The following is a 13,420-nucleotide window of genomic DNA, read 5'->3' on the forward strand; positions in this document are numbered from 1 at the left end:
CATTTCACTGTCCTGTTCCTCAGTTATTGTACCCTTAGGCCACCTCCACCCATTGCAAATCAGGAATACTGCCTCCATAAACACCAATGTGCGAATGTCCGTTCATGTCTCTGCTCTCGGATCTTCCAAATACATACTTCGTAATGAGGTTGTAGGACCTTATGGCCCTACATATTAAGTACTCATTTTAAAAATGATTTTTCAAGAATGCCGATAATATGTAAGATGAAGTAACTTTCACAAATCTAATGATTTTTTTCTTCCTAATGCTTCTCTTAAATACATCTTACATGTCTCTGGGAGAGGTTCCTTCTCATCATAAATAATGTAATTCTTGGTCACTCCAAAGGAGAACATGATCTGATTACTGCTTTTTCACTTCATCCGAGTTATTATGCCTAAATCTCTTTTTAGCAATGGAAGTATGTCTGCATACTTCTGATCAGAAGCCCATACTCTACATCTGTAGGGAGTGAGGAAGCCCATGGGATCAGGATTCCCAAACCAATTCTTCATATTTCCAACCACAGGGAAGGGGCTGTGGTGGAGATCACAGGTTCATAAAGTCACCCAGGGGTGTGAGCCAGAAGTATAGGTACAGTGAGAAGCTGAGGAGCCACATGCTGTCTGAAAGAAGCTGGCTGGTCAAAACTGCTGTTTTGAGCAGTCTTTATCTGTAAGTATTTTTGAGAATAGTACATTGGAAAGCCAAGCATAAGTGACATTTTGAGTATGGTTTGACTTCATTCAGTGTTTTATTTCTGAGAATGATACTGTACTCTCTAGGTGTTGCTATATGAAATCCTGAAGATCACTGATGTTATTAGAGTTTGGTCAGCTCAGATCATGGAAGGCAATCTCAGGTCTGTCTGTGGCAGGGAGGCTGACTAGAGAGAATTCCTTCTTGGATTAATAGGTGCATGTTACAAGTGTTAGGCTTTGTGCCAGCTGCTAAGAGGGAAAGATGAAGGAATGAAGGAATCCTGGCCCTTGACCTTACTTATCTTTAGTCCTCCGAGGATCAATGGCTGACTTAGAATGACAGTTTCAAGCAGAGAGATAAATGTGTGTCAAAGGAACCTACAGAATTCCTGGAGGGTCCATGGCAGGAAGATAACTTTCAAATTGGGAGGTAAAGAGTGGGGCAGAATTGTGTATAAATAAGTGGGTTTAATGGGAAAAGTGGTCAATATGATATTTGAAGCTGAGCAGAGCTGTGGCTAGGGCTGGTCTAATTGAGGCAGAGGCCTTGGATTAGAGTTAGTCTAGGTCAGTGGTGAGGTCAGTCACTGCAATTGTGTGTAGGTCCATCATTAAAATATTGTCCCTGGAAAAGCAGCACCAGCATCACCTAGGAATTTGTTAGAAACACAAATTCATCTGCTTCACCCCTGACCTTCAGAATTGGAAAATCAGGGAGTGAGGCTCAGAAATTTACATTTTAACAAGCCCTCCAGTTGACTCTGATATACACTCAGTTTGAGAAACATTGGTCTAAATAAAAGACAAACCTGATGAGAAGCCCATTCTCTAAATTTGAGAAAAAATAGGACAGTTCCAAACCTTGGTAGAGGATGCCTCAACAACATGCACAAATATCCATTTATAAGAGACAGTGTTTTCTTTTCTTCTGAGCTAAGTACAGCAGAAACTGGCAACTTCCTCACCAGCAGGTTCTTGGATGGTTTAGAAGATACTCGAAGAGAACGGAAGCTCTGGTCTACGCAGCATCATATCCTGGTCACATTTAGGTATTCCTTCAGTTCTTCCCTTGCTGTGGTAGCCTCATTTCCTCATCTTTTCTCCTTTTCCCAAGGACTGCATAGTGTTTGTTTAGCCGTTTTATACCAAATACGCACACATAGTATTGCTCAGGTTTCTTTTGTATTTATTTTTATCACCACCAAATTGTTTCATTAAAATTTTTTTCCCCACCATTAAAGTGTTATTTTTTTCCCTACTGCTTTCTGCAGGCTTTTGCTTAATGTTGAACAGGAATGCTTGTGGTTTATGGTAAACAAGAGATTGAGATGTTAAATAATAAAGGAAAAGTGTCGAGAGCCTTACGGTGATTTCAATAAATAATCCATCCCATCTCTCTGAAATTATATTATGTCACAGTACCTGGTGTTTTCCTCTGTTTTGGAATAAAAAGATATGACTATTCCTGGCCAGTGGGAGAACCGTCTTATTGGAAGATAAATAGGAATCATGACTATAAATAGAAAAGTTTTATTAATGCTTCAAGAGCAGTATGCTCAGGATATTTAAAGAGCATGGAGGAGCAATGGAAAGGAGACAGACTCAATTATATATGTAAAGGGAGTAACAGGAGAAAATATTTCCAAGAGGTGTAACACTTGGGACAAATAGAATGTGACAGTTAACAATTTGAGGGCAAGAGGTGATTTTATGGGAAGGTTATGACACAGGAAAATACAGAGGTGGGGCAGAGGGAAGAGTGTTCAACACTGTGTGTGTGTGTGTGTGTGTGTGTGTGTGTGTGTGAGAGAGAGAGAGAGTTAACTAGGGAGTCTGCACCTGTTGTCACACTCATATTAAGGGAATTATTCTTTATCCTTGTTATGGGTATGAAGAAAATTATTTTGACAGGGGAACAATGTGGTCCAATTTAAATTTTAGACGTTGTTAGTAGAATGGTAGAGAACTTGAGAGCCTAGAATGGAGGCAGATAAATCTGTTCAGAGGCTATTAATGAAACAGCCAAACCCTGAATTCATGCTTCTTTTCTTTCTGTCAGTTCCAGGACCACATGCCAGTTATGGTATTATCCGCCAACAACACAGGGACCCAGGTGACTGAATTCCTGATGATCTGCTTCCCAGGGATGCAGGACACACAGCACTGGCTGTCTATACCCCTGGCTCCTCTCCTGGTTTTGGCTCTTGGGGCTAACTTTGTGTTATTAATCGCCATCCAACAGGAGGCATCTCTGCACGAGCCCATGTACTACCTGCTTGCCATCCTCTCTATGCTGGACGTCATCCTCTGCCTCACAGTCATCCCCAAGGTCAGACCCTCCCTGGACTCTCATTCTGGCACAAAGTCATCTTTCTCTAAATGGTACCTTGTTTGCTGCTGTAAATCTTCCCACGTTTCTAGGAAAATCCCTAATGTGTCAACAGACCATCACACCATCACACCAGTTCCCTCACAGCTCCAGATATGTCTCTTCCCATTCTCAGTGCCCATGTCTTTCTAAGGATTCATTCATCCCCGATTGGCAGGCCCTCTATCAATGTCCCTAGAGAATCTTCCACAGAGATTCTCCTTGACTCTGTATGATTCCCACTCCTGTACCATGGGCTCTAGAATTTCCTTTCCCAAATGTAATTGGATGTATGTAGGTTTATGTCATATACTGAGATAGGAAATGTAACTGGAAGTGTTTCCTATGTGTATGGAAGGGTTAGAGGGTGTCCAAATAAGTATTGGGCTTAATGGGTTTGATATTCCTATAAGACATTATGTTGGGTAGAATTTGAGTAAGTGTTCTAAATCTCAAGAGAGAACAGGACAAGAAATAAACTATTTTAAATAAAGGGTGTCACCTTTAGAGGGAAAGGAGAGGCAAGGGCATGAGTCAATCTCTGGAGGTTGGGATTCATATAGAAGGTATCTGCAATGAGGATGGCATTATGGCCGTGATTATGAGGTAGTGGTTTAGGGAAGTGGGTGATTAAAGCTGTTTTAGGGTTTTTCTAAGGGTTAGGTCCCCTAGGGTGACAATGGATATACAGTTTTTGAAACAATGCTTTTGGCAGGTCCTACTCATCTTCTGGTTCAACATGAAGCCCATCAGCTTTACGGGTTGCTTCCTGCAGATGTTCATCATGAATACCTTCCTTCCCATGGAGTCCTCCACCTTCCTGGTCATGGCCTATGACCGCTATGTAGCCATTTGCCACCCGCTGCGTTACCCGTCCATTGTTACTGAACAGTTTGTCATTAATGCAGCCGTCTTGATTGTCTTCCGCAATCTGCTGGCGACACTACCCACTCCAGTTCTGGCTGCCAGGCTCAACTACTGTGCCAGCAATGTGGTGTAGAATTGTATCTGTGCCAACATTTCTGTAGCAAGGCTCTCTTGTGAGGATATTCATGTAAATAAGCTCTACCAGTTTGTGAGTGTCTGGTGCCTTCTAGGTTCTGACCTGGTGCTCATCTTACTGTCCTATTGCTTCATCCTGAGAGCTGTGATGCGCCTGCAGTCCGGAGGTGCAGCCACCAAGGCCTTAAGTACTTGTGGTTCCCATCTCATCCTGATACTTTTTTTTTACACACTGCTGCTAGTCTTCATCTTCACAAACAAGGCTGGAAAAAGAGTGCCCTCAGAAGTACCCATTCTTCTCAATGTCCTGCATCACCTCATCCCGCCAGCCCTCAACCCCATTGTTTATGGGGTACGAAGCCAGGAAATCAAGCAGGGCATTATCAAGCTACTCAGATATCAGCATTGAGAGGTCAGAGCTCAGGAAGTATGGAAGCCTGGGCCTGTGTTAATGGTTCTGTCATCTGAATGCCACTAAGAGCACAGTATGACATCCATGCTGCTACCCTCGTCTTGAACTCAAATCTTCTTCAATCTCTATGACAATATTTACAAGGATATCACCAATCATTGGTAAACCCACCTTTAGATATCATTTTCTTCTTCACATTGACACCTTGCCCTTCTTAATCCCTCTTTTACTCTTTCATTAAAGACGTATTTAACACCGTCCATCTAACTCCCAGTCTTTACATTCTGAGTGCCTCTCACACTTAGCACCTAGGGTAGGGATGGGGCAGAGGGGTAAATGTTTTCTGCAGGGAAACCAGCTAGGGGACTTCATTTCAGTAATCCAGGTGTGAGATGCTAATGGCTTGAACTAAAGTGCTGAGTAAGAATGGAAGGTATAGGACACAAGATTGGCTGAGAGTCTGTAAGTAGGGTATAAAACATGGAGAGGAGTAAAGGATGATGCCAAGGTTTTTAGCCAGAGCAATTGCAACATTGCAGTTGCTGTTAACTGAGGAGCTGGTTTGGTATAGAATACCAGGAGTTCAGCTTTGGACACTGAACTCCGTTTCCATACCAAACTCCTTCCTAAAAGTGTAGTAGTTTCTCCCACTTTAAAAATTTTCATTGGAGATGTTGTAGATTTACAGAAAAATCATGCAGAATATACAGAGAACCCATATACCACCCAATTATTAACATCTTGCTTGAAAGTGGTATATTTGTTTCAATTCATTAAAGGACATTTTATAATTGTACTATTAACTATAATTAATTTTGTTTACATTAGGGTAAACAAATGTTTACATTGTTTACAATAGAGTTCACTGTGTGTACAGGACTGTGTTTTTAAAATTTTTTTCTTTAGTAATATATATACAACCTAAAATTTCCCCTTCTAAGCACATTCAGATATATAATTCAGTGATGCTAATTGTGTTCACAATGTTGTGCTACCATCACCACCATTCATTACTAAAACTTTATGATCAATACTAATAGATACCCTGTACAATTTAAGTATTAACTCCTCTTTCCCTATCCCCACCCCAGCTTCTGGTTCCTCCTGGCAACTGTACTTTTTTTTTTTCTTTTTTAATTCAAGGTCACTTTAATATATTTAGTTAAACTGATGATTAGGAAAAAAACCCCTTTCCCCATTTAACAAGTAATCCATGCTGATTTTAATTTAATTGTAAAAAACAAGCATGATTTGTCAGCAAACAAAACTATATATCAATTTTAGTTTTGGGACTCAATGTATACTGCAATCTAACCATAAATTCAGCATCCTTTTTTGATAAAAACACTTCAAAAGGTAGGAACTGAAGGAAACATCCTCAATATGATAAAGGGCATGTATGAAAAACCCACAGCCAGCATAGTACTCAATGGCAAGAGACTGAAAACCTTTCCTCTAAGATCAGGAACTATACAAGGATGCCCCCTGTCACCACTATTATTCAACATTGTGGTTTAGAAGTTCTAGCCTGGAAAATTTGGCAGGACAAAGAAAAGGCATCCAAATTGGAAAGGAAGAAGAAAAACTGTCATCATTTGCAGATAATATGATCTTATATTTGGAAAACCCTGAGAAATCGATGACACAGCTACTTGAGCTAAAAAACAAATTTAGCAAAGTGGCAGGACATAAGATGAATGCACATAAGTCAGTAATGTTCCTATACACTAGAAATAACCTAACTGAAGAGACACTCAAGGAAAAGATTCCATTCCCAATAGCTGTACTTTTGAAATGACTATTAAATACTCAGAAGGAGAAGTAAAAATTACAAACTATCTATACATGATGACTCACATTTCTGTCCCCATGTTGGTTCTCACCTCTGACCAGTGCCATATATCGAATAGTTTATTGTTAAAAATATACATATGCTATAAGCATCACACCTTTTTCCTGATTAACTTACCTTTCCTATTCTTTTTTCTTAGTTTTTAAGTCTATAGCTGGAGAAAATCCTAATTCATAGCCAAACTTTGAGTCAGGAAACAGCTACTGGTCTTCTCTATTGCCTGTTTTCACATAGAAATCGGACACAACTGTTTTTAAAGGAATCAGAATTTGTCCTCCTATGTTAAAAAATTCCAAGAAGGCAAAAAATGCAGAGTTTTTAATCCTACAAAATAATTTCAAAACTCTATTTTAGTGGAAACAGCTTGTGACAAATTCCTCAATTCTGGGGATCCATTGCAATCTAAGCCAGTTTATAGATAAATTTGTGTTTGCTTTGAAATAAGTTTACCCAAGTCACAATTAGACCTCCTGATTTTTAGACCATTGATGGAAAGATATTTCTTAAAGAGTGGTGGCTTAAATTTGATTCAGAAGTAGATTCTACTTTTAGTTTAGTTTTTACTTACAAATCTGTTGAATGAATACCTTGTTTTTAAAATAGTACGTTTCCAAGAGTGAGATTTTAGTTAGTTCTGGTGGGCCTGTATAATAGACTTTATCTATAGTGTTAACTGAATTTAGACCTAATTTTGCCTGTAATTACTGCTTATTGTTAAGGAGAGGTAAATATATTTTCATTTCAAACAGATGCTTTAGGAGACCAGCAGCAGTGAAACCAATGACTACAGGAAAAAGTTCAATATTGATTTATTTTTAGTAATTAATGGGAAGATTAAAGAAATTGACAAAGCATTGAAGACTAAAGTGATCATTGATTCATCAAATATTTTAACTAAAGCTCAATGACCCAGACTTTGGAAACCACACTTATAGTGGACTATGAGGCATTTTCTTTTTGTGGTCAGAAGGCAGGAACCCATAATTTGGAGTCTGAGTGGGACTCACCCTGAAAGGACTTGATATTTCCCTCATCAGTCAATACAGGGTCATATCACTCCTGAGGAGAAGCTGAAGACTCAAGTAATGTGACCTCACTTAGATCAGAGGGAAATGCTTTGCCTATCAGGGGTTTCATAGCTATTGTGCCATAAATATATGTGGGGGGATGATACACTTACTCTGGGCAGGATATAGGTGGGGAACTGTGAATGATATGGCTATATGAGATTATTTGGACATGCTTGGATTTTGACCTGTGAATAAAATCATAAAACATAGTATTTGGAAGTTATACCTGACATAATGTTCAAATGTCCCATTTACTTTTAACTATCATCTTGAGAGGATAAGGGAGGCATCGATGACTATGCTTGAAGAGAAGGCATAAGGAAGAGAGGCTCAAGAGCATGACTGATGGCTGTCTTAAGGCAGGAGATGGTTTCATAGACATTTAGAAATATGAATATGTTATAAAACTAGTTCACAGCCTTCATGTAACAGATGAGGAACTTGTGAGTCAGTGATGCTACTGCTTTGTTCCAAGTCACAGCTCTTATTTATTTTCGTGCAAGGCCTTGAACGCAGAACTCCTAAGTTTCTATCTCTGGCTTTCTCTCTTTTCCATTACACTATCTGCAGTTATTTGTATCTCATTCATTTATACTCTCTTCTATTTAGAAGAAAATAATCCTGGGACACCAGCTAGTTGTTGAGTTCCACAATGAGAACAAATTCATTCTCTGCATCTTTGTACCCTCAAAGGTTAACAAAGTTCCTGGACTGGAGCAGAGGCTTAGATGATCTTTGCCCAAAGTGACAAACCCAGGGGTATGACGGTAGTATTTTCTGACCCTTTGACATATTGGCACATGAAAGCAGAGACCCTTAACACAGATCACAAACTGTGTCCTGAATCCAGAGGGTAAAGCTTTAAGCACAAAATTGGTGTGGAGACATTAAGTAAGATGATTTATGTGATAATTCCTTCTCTTAAACCCTGTAAAACCCATTGTTCCATATGTGAGCAATTTTTGCAAGAGCGTAACCTTTTGAGGGTTGTGCCTAACAAAAATACACAGGCTTCCTTCTGATAGAGGAGAGAGGAAAGAGAAGAAAGATATTGATCTGGTTGAAGGTAAGTGAAGGAGACTTACTTCTGGATGCTAGCCACATTTGACTATTTAGGGCTGACATTTAAAATACTCTGGCATTTTATAACTGCATTATGCAACTGTGTAAATAAATCATTAAAAATGATAATGATAATATTCCTAATACTACCAATAATTTGTCCACACTAAGGCCACTATATATCCATGGTTATATATTTTTAAAAATTAAATGTACAGAGATGCTAAGTACAATATTAATTAGGATTTATATTTCCACTATAGGATTAGTCCTCTTTATTTCCCAACTTTTGGTTAAAATAGAATCATAAATGTTGGAAAAAAGTAAAAACTGTCATGAGGATGCCAGATTTGACAAGGAATGGTGGTGGTGTGGGGGCTGAAGAGGAGGGTTGGAATTAAGAAATTAAACCTGCTTCTCTCCTCGAAATTATGTCTCCAAACTGTGGATTTCAACTCAATTTCCCATTTTTAGTTCCTAAATCATCCTACTTTAGGAACGCAGAGATCCAGTTGCAGTTGCCCTTACCACCACCCTTTCTTCAGTAGTCTCTGGATTCCTTGCTTGATTTCCTGGGTTCGTACCCCATACACAATGGGGTTGAGGGCTGCAGGTATGACATGGTGGAGGACATTGAGCAAGACTGGCACATCAGGGGAGAACTTCTTCTTAGCCATGTGAGTGAGGACAAAGACCAGGAGGATGGTGCTGAAGAAGAGGATGAGAATGAAGTGGGAGCCGCATGTGCTTAGGGCCTTGGTCACAGCCCCCTCTGCCTTGAGTCTCAGCACAGCTCTCAGTATGAGGGTGTAGGAGAGGAAGATAAGTATGAGGTCAGATCCTAGCAGGGTCCAACCTCCAGCAAACTGGTAGAGGCGATTGATCGTGATATCATCACAGGAGAGCTTGGAGACAGACATATTGGCAGAGATGCAGTTCTCAGTAACATTTCTCTCACAGTAACGGAGTCTGGCAGAAAGGATGGGAATGGATATAGTAGGAAGGGCATTTCTGGCCAGAATAAAAATGGCAGCTTTGGCTACAAATTGATCAGAGATGATGGATGGGTACCTCAGTGGGTGACAAATGGCCACATAGCGGTCATAGGCCATGATCATAAATGTGCAGGACTCCATGGCCATGAAGCAATTCATGATGTACATCTGGAGGAAGCAGGCAAAGAAGCTGATAGATCTGAGGTCAAACTAGAAGATGGCCAAGACCTTTGGAATAACGGTGAGACAGAGCACGACGTCCAGAATGGAGAGGAGGCTAAGCAGGTAGAACATGGGCTCGTGCAGAGAGGCCTCCAACCAGATGGTGATCAGGAGAGTGGCATTGGCTCCCATGGCCAGGAGGAAGAGAAGGCTGAGGGGCAGGGACAGCCAGAGCTGCCAGCTGGGGGACCTGATAAAACAGTTCAGGAGGAAGTCTGACACTCCCATGGAGGCGGAGCCATTTCTGTAAGGTGACATCTTGTGGATTTTGTTTCTACAGATTGCCTTTGGTGATCTGAAAAGTTAGGATCATAATTAGCTTCACAGCCCAGTTAAAAAAATGGGCAAGAGGACTTCAATAGAGTTTTCTCCAAAGTAGCTATACAAATGGCAAATAAGCACATTAAAAAGATGCTCAACATCATTAGTTATCAGGAAAAGGCAAATCAAAAACACAGTGAAATACTGCTTCATACCCACTAGGATGGCTATTATTAAAGCAACAGAAAATAATATGGTGAGTTTATGGAGAAATAGGAGCCCTTGTACTTGATTGGTGGGAATGTAAAATGGTACAGCCGATGTGTAAAAGGGTTTGGTGGTTCCTCAGAAAGTTGAAAATAGAATTACAATATGACTTGGCCATTCTACTCCTAAGTATATACCCAAAAGAATTGAAAACAGGAATTTTGAACAGTTATGTACACCAGTGTTCATAGCACTTTATTCACAATAGCCAGAAGGTGGAAGTAAGCGGAGTGTACATCAACAGATTATGGATAAACCAAATGCGGTATATTCACAGAGTGGAATTTTATTCAGCCATAAAAAGGAATGAAGTTCGGATACATGGATGAACCGTGACAACATCTTGTTGAGTGAAATAAGCCAGACATAAAAGGACAAATATGGTATGATTCTATGTACATGAAGTAACTGGAATAAGCTAAATCATAGAGACAGAAAGTGGATTACAGGTTGTCAGATACTTGGGGAAGGAGGGGAAAGGTCGAGGATTATTTCTTAATGGGTGTAGTTTCTGTTTGGGGAGATGAAAAATTAATTCCACTGGATTGCACATTGTAAAGTGGTTAAAATGAGAAATTTTTAGTCATATATATGTTACAGTAATAAAAAGTTTAAAAATGGCTTCTGATTTTATACTTACAAAGGTAGAAAAATTTAGTATAATTGGGCCCAATTTATGGCTTTTAACAGATTATTTTGCTTTAACTGGGGATTTTGTACACTACATATAGAAAATAAATCCATTTCAATATTTTTAAAATTCTGTTTTTGACATTTCTGGAATATTTATAATTTCTGGAAGAAGCAATCTTATAAAGTAAAATAAGCAATTTCAGTTACTAATGGGACAGTTATCCTTGCCATTGAAGAATGTGTTATAATAAGCTTACCAATTTCAGTGGTGTGGAGGTGGTGAAGTTGATCTTCAGTGTTCCTCTCTGGAACCATTGTAGATAAGGTCCCTAACATCCACGCCAGATGCTTTTCAGTGTTGACACTCACATTCTTATTTACCTGCTATTTACCCTTTATATACTGGGGATACAATGTTTAATAAGTACTGTCCTTGCTCTCAAAGAAGTACAATCCCTTGGGTATGGTGGTGAATAATTATAAGAAAAAATTGTAAGAACAATAATAGAGTCTAGTGCCACATATTTTGAGATTATAGGTGAGGATTAACTGCACTCCTGTGAAAGTAAAGTATTCCCAGGTCTCCTCTCCTGCTGAATTTTTACATCAAGTCCAAAGCAGGCTGTGAAAAATGAGTTGCCTATGGTAGTGAGAGATGCCTGCAAAATGTTAGGGTTCAGCCTTTCTGAAATATTTCAAATTTTAGTATATAGCATAGAGTCCCTAACTTGTTCATATGATTTCAGGTGGTCATACAATGAATATCATTTACTTTCATTCATATTTAAGCTGAATTATTTCACATCCATTAGCTAGGTGGTAATAGACAAAAATGGTTGCAGTGTATTGATGCCCATGCATACCAGGAAGTTTACTAAAATATATGGGGACATTATCTCACTTTATTATTAAAACAACCCTGGGAAGTATGTCTCATTTTTATGAGTTTGCAAATGAGGGACCTGAGAGGAAGAAGGATTGAAAATTCCCAAGGTGATACAAACCGTAAAACTTTCAAGCTGGATGCAAAACTCCATTTAATTTCAGACCCAATTCTTACTCCTCCTCACAAGTACTGGTTGAAAGGCCTCTCAGAATTCTTCTGAGCCCTGTAATGCTATGCTATTGTGTTTGGTTCCTCAGTCTCATAAGAAAGAAAAACTCTATCCCCCTAGTGTAATAAAAATTTTGGGAAGTAGAAGGCAGCAGTACAAAGATAATTTTGGAGTGGAGTAGATAGGATGGGGTTTCTAATAGAACTGTGAACCCAGACCTGATAATATTCTTTAAGTCATCAAAATCTAATTTGGCATAACTGTTAAAATGGCACATTTGTTTCCTTCTGTGTGTCTTGCCCCCACATTTCCTGTCCTGTTCACTTTGTTTTCTTTTAGACCTCAAACTTCTTACAAAAATGGCTCTGGCAACTGCTGAATCTATGAAAGATAGTGGATATTACTTGTCCCCTTCCTCTCCACCTCCAATCTTCTCTTCATTTGTTCGGCTGTTCTTCTTTAAAAAGAAGACGTGATGACTAATTTGTGTCTGACAGGAAGCGTCCCTTCCTCTGGAGGCAAAAGAACTTTCAAAATACACATGAAGAATTTAGATTATCTCCCAATTCTTTTCCTGTTATTAAGAGCATATATTAAAAATGTCATTGGCAGATTTCAAAGCTGTTTTAATGTGGTCTTTGTACCAAGGAGTCACAGTACAGAAGGCAGGGTTGCTGTGTGTGTGTTTGTGTGGATGCATGTATAGATGTATGCATTTCCTTTGACAAACTTGCCTGCTTCAGTCCGTAACTGCCGACTCTCACCTACACATTCTCAATCTCCTCTGCTTGGTGTTTCTGGGCTTGTCTTAGGGAAAAGGTCATTAATAGTAGAAAGCATCGAAGATGGTAAAAGTCTTAAGGTAATCCCCCCAAATTAGCTTCCAGCCCTGAAATCTTGAAAACAGAAACTTCTCCATGTACTTGGCACTATGTTAACAATTGGTTGGTCCTGCTGCTTCTTATTTTCCCTTTTACTTCATTCAAATTTAAGCACCCTGCTGATTCAGAGCTTTCTCCACCTTTACCACCCCGATTATCTTTGGTTGCACCCACCTACAGAAATGGGAATTTCAGGCTGTCGGATTCTGACGCTCGTTCTTTCTTTCAGGGCTTGTCATTTGCACTTCATCAGCTCTTCCTCTGCTCACAACTTATGGAGCATTATAGCACTTGATTCTTAGAAAGCACTTCCCGAATCTCACTTTGGCCAAACTGAATTAAGGATCCCTGCCCGACTTTTGGAATATCCATCCACATGGGCATACCTCTGCCATAGGAAAGAGGATCCATAAAGAAACCTAGAAAAAACAGAATATTTGTTCTTTTCCTGAGTAAACTCAGAAAGAATATCTCCAATAGTAGAATAGAATTTCTGGAGAGCACATAAGCAAAACAAAAAAAAAACAAAAACAAAACAAAACAAGACAAAAAAATGCCATCTTATTTTCTGTTTTTTCTTTATTCCCTTCTTGCTTTCTTTCTCCTTTTTCTTAGCCAATCATTTGTTCAACAAGCAT

At 39.3% G+C, this 13,420-nt stretch overlaps 1 protein-coding gene and 1 pseudogene across 1 annotated transcript; one reads left to right on the forward strand and one right to left on the reverse strand.

Moving 5' to 3' along the window:
• The first annotated feature begins 1,138 nt into the window (after window positions 1–1,138).
• Window positions 1,139–5,118, forward strand: LOC119537697 (annotated as a pseudogene).
• A 3,874-nt stretch (window positions 5,119–8,992) lies between these two features.
• On the reverse strand, window positions 8,993–9,943 carry LOC119537010 (olfactory receptor 56A3-like). Its single transcript, XM_037839646.1, has 2 exons — window positions 9,682–9,943; window positions 8,993–9,447 (listed from the first exon to the last, which is right to left on the reverse strand). The coding sequence occupies exons 1-2, from the start codon at window positions 9,941–9,943 to the stop codon at window positions 8,993–8,995; spliced, it is 717 nt and encodes a 238-aa protein (XP_037695574.1).
• Between the last annotated feature and the right edge of the window lie 3,477 nt (window positions 9,944–13,420).

This window comes from Choloepus didactylus, chromosome 6 (assembly GCF_015220235.1).
Source record: "Choloepus didactylus isolate mChoDid1 chromosome 6, mChoDid1.pri, whole genome shotgun sequence".
NCBI lineage: Eukaryota > Metazoa > Chordata > Mammalia > Pilosa > Megalonychidae > Choloepus > Choloepus didactylus.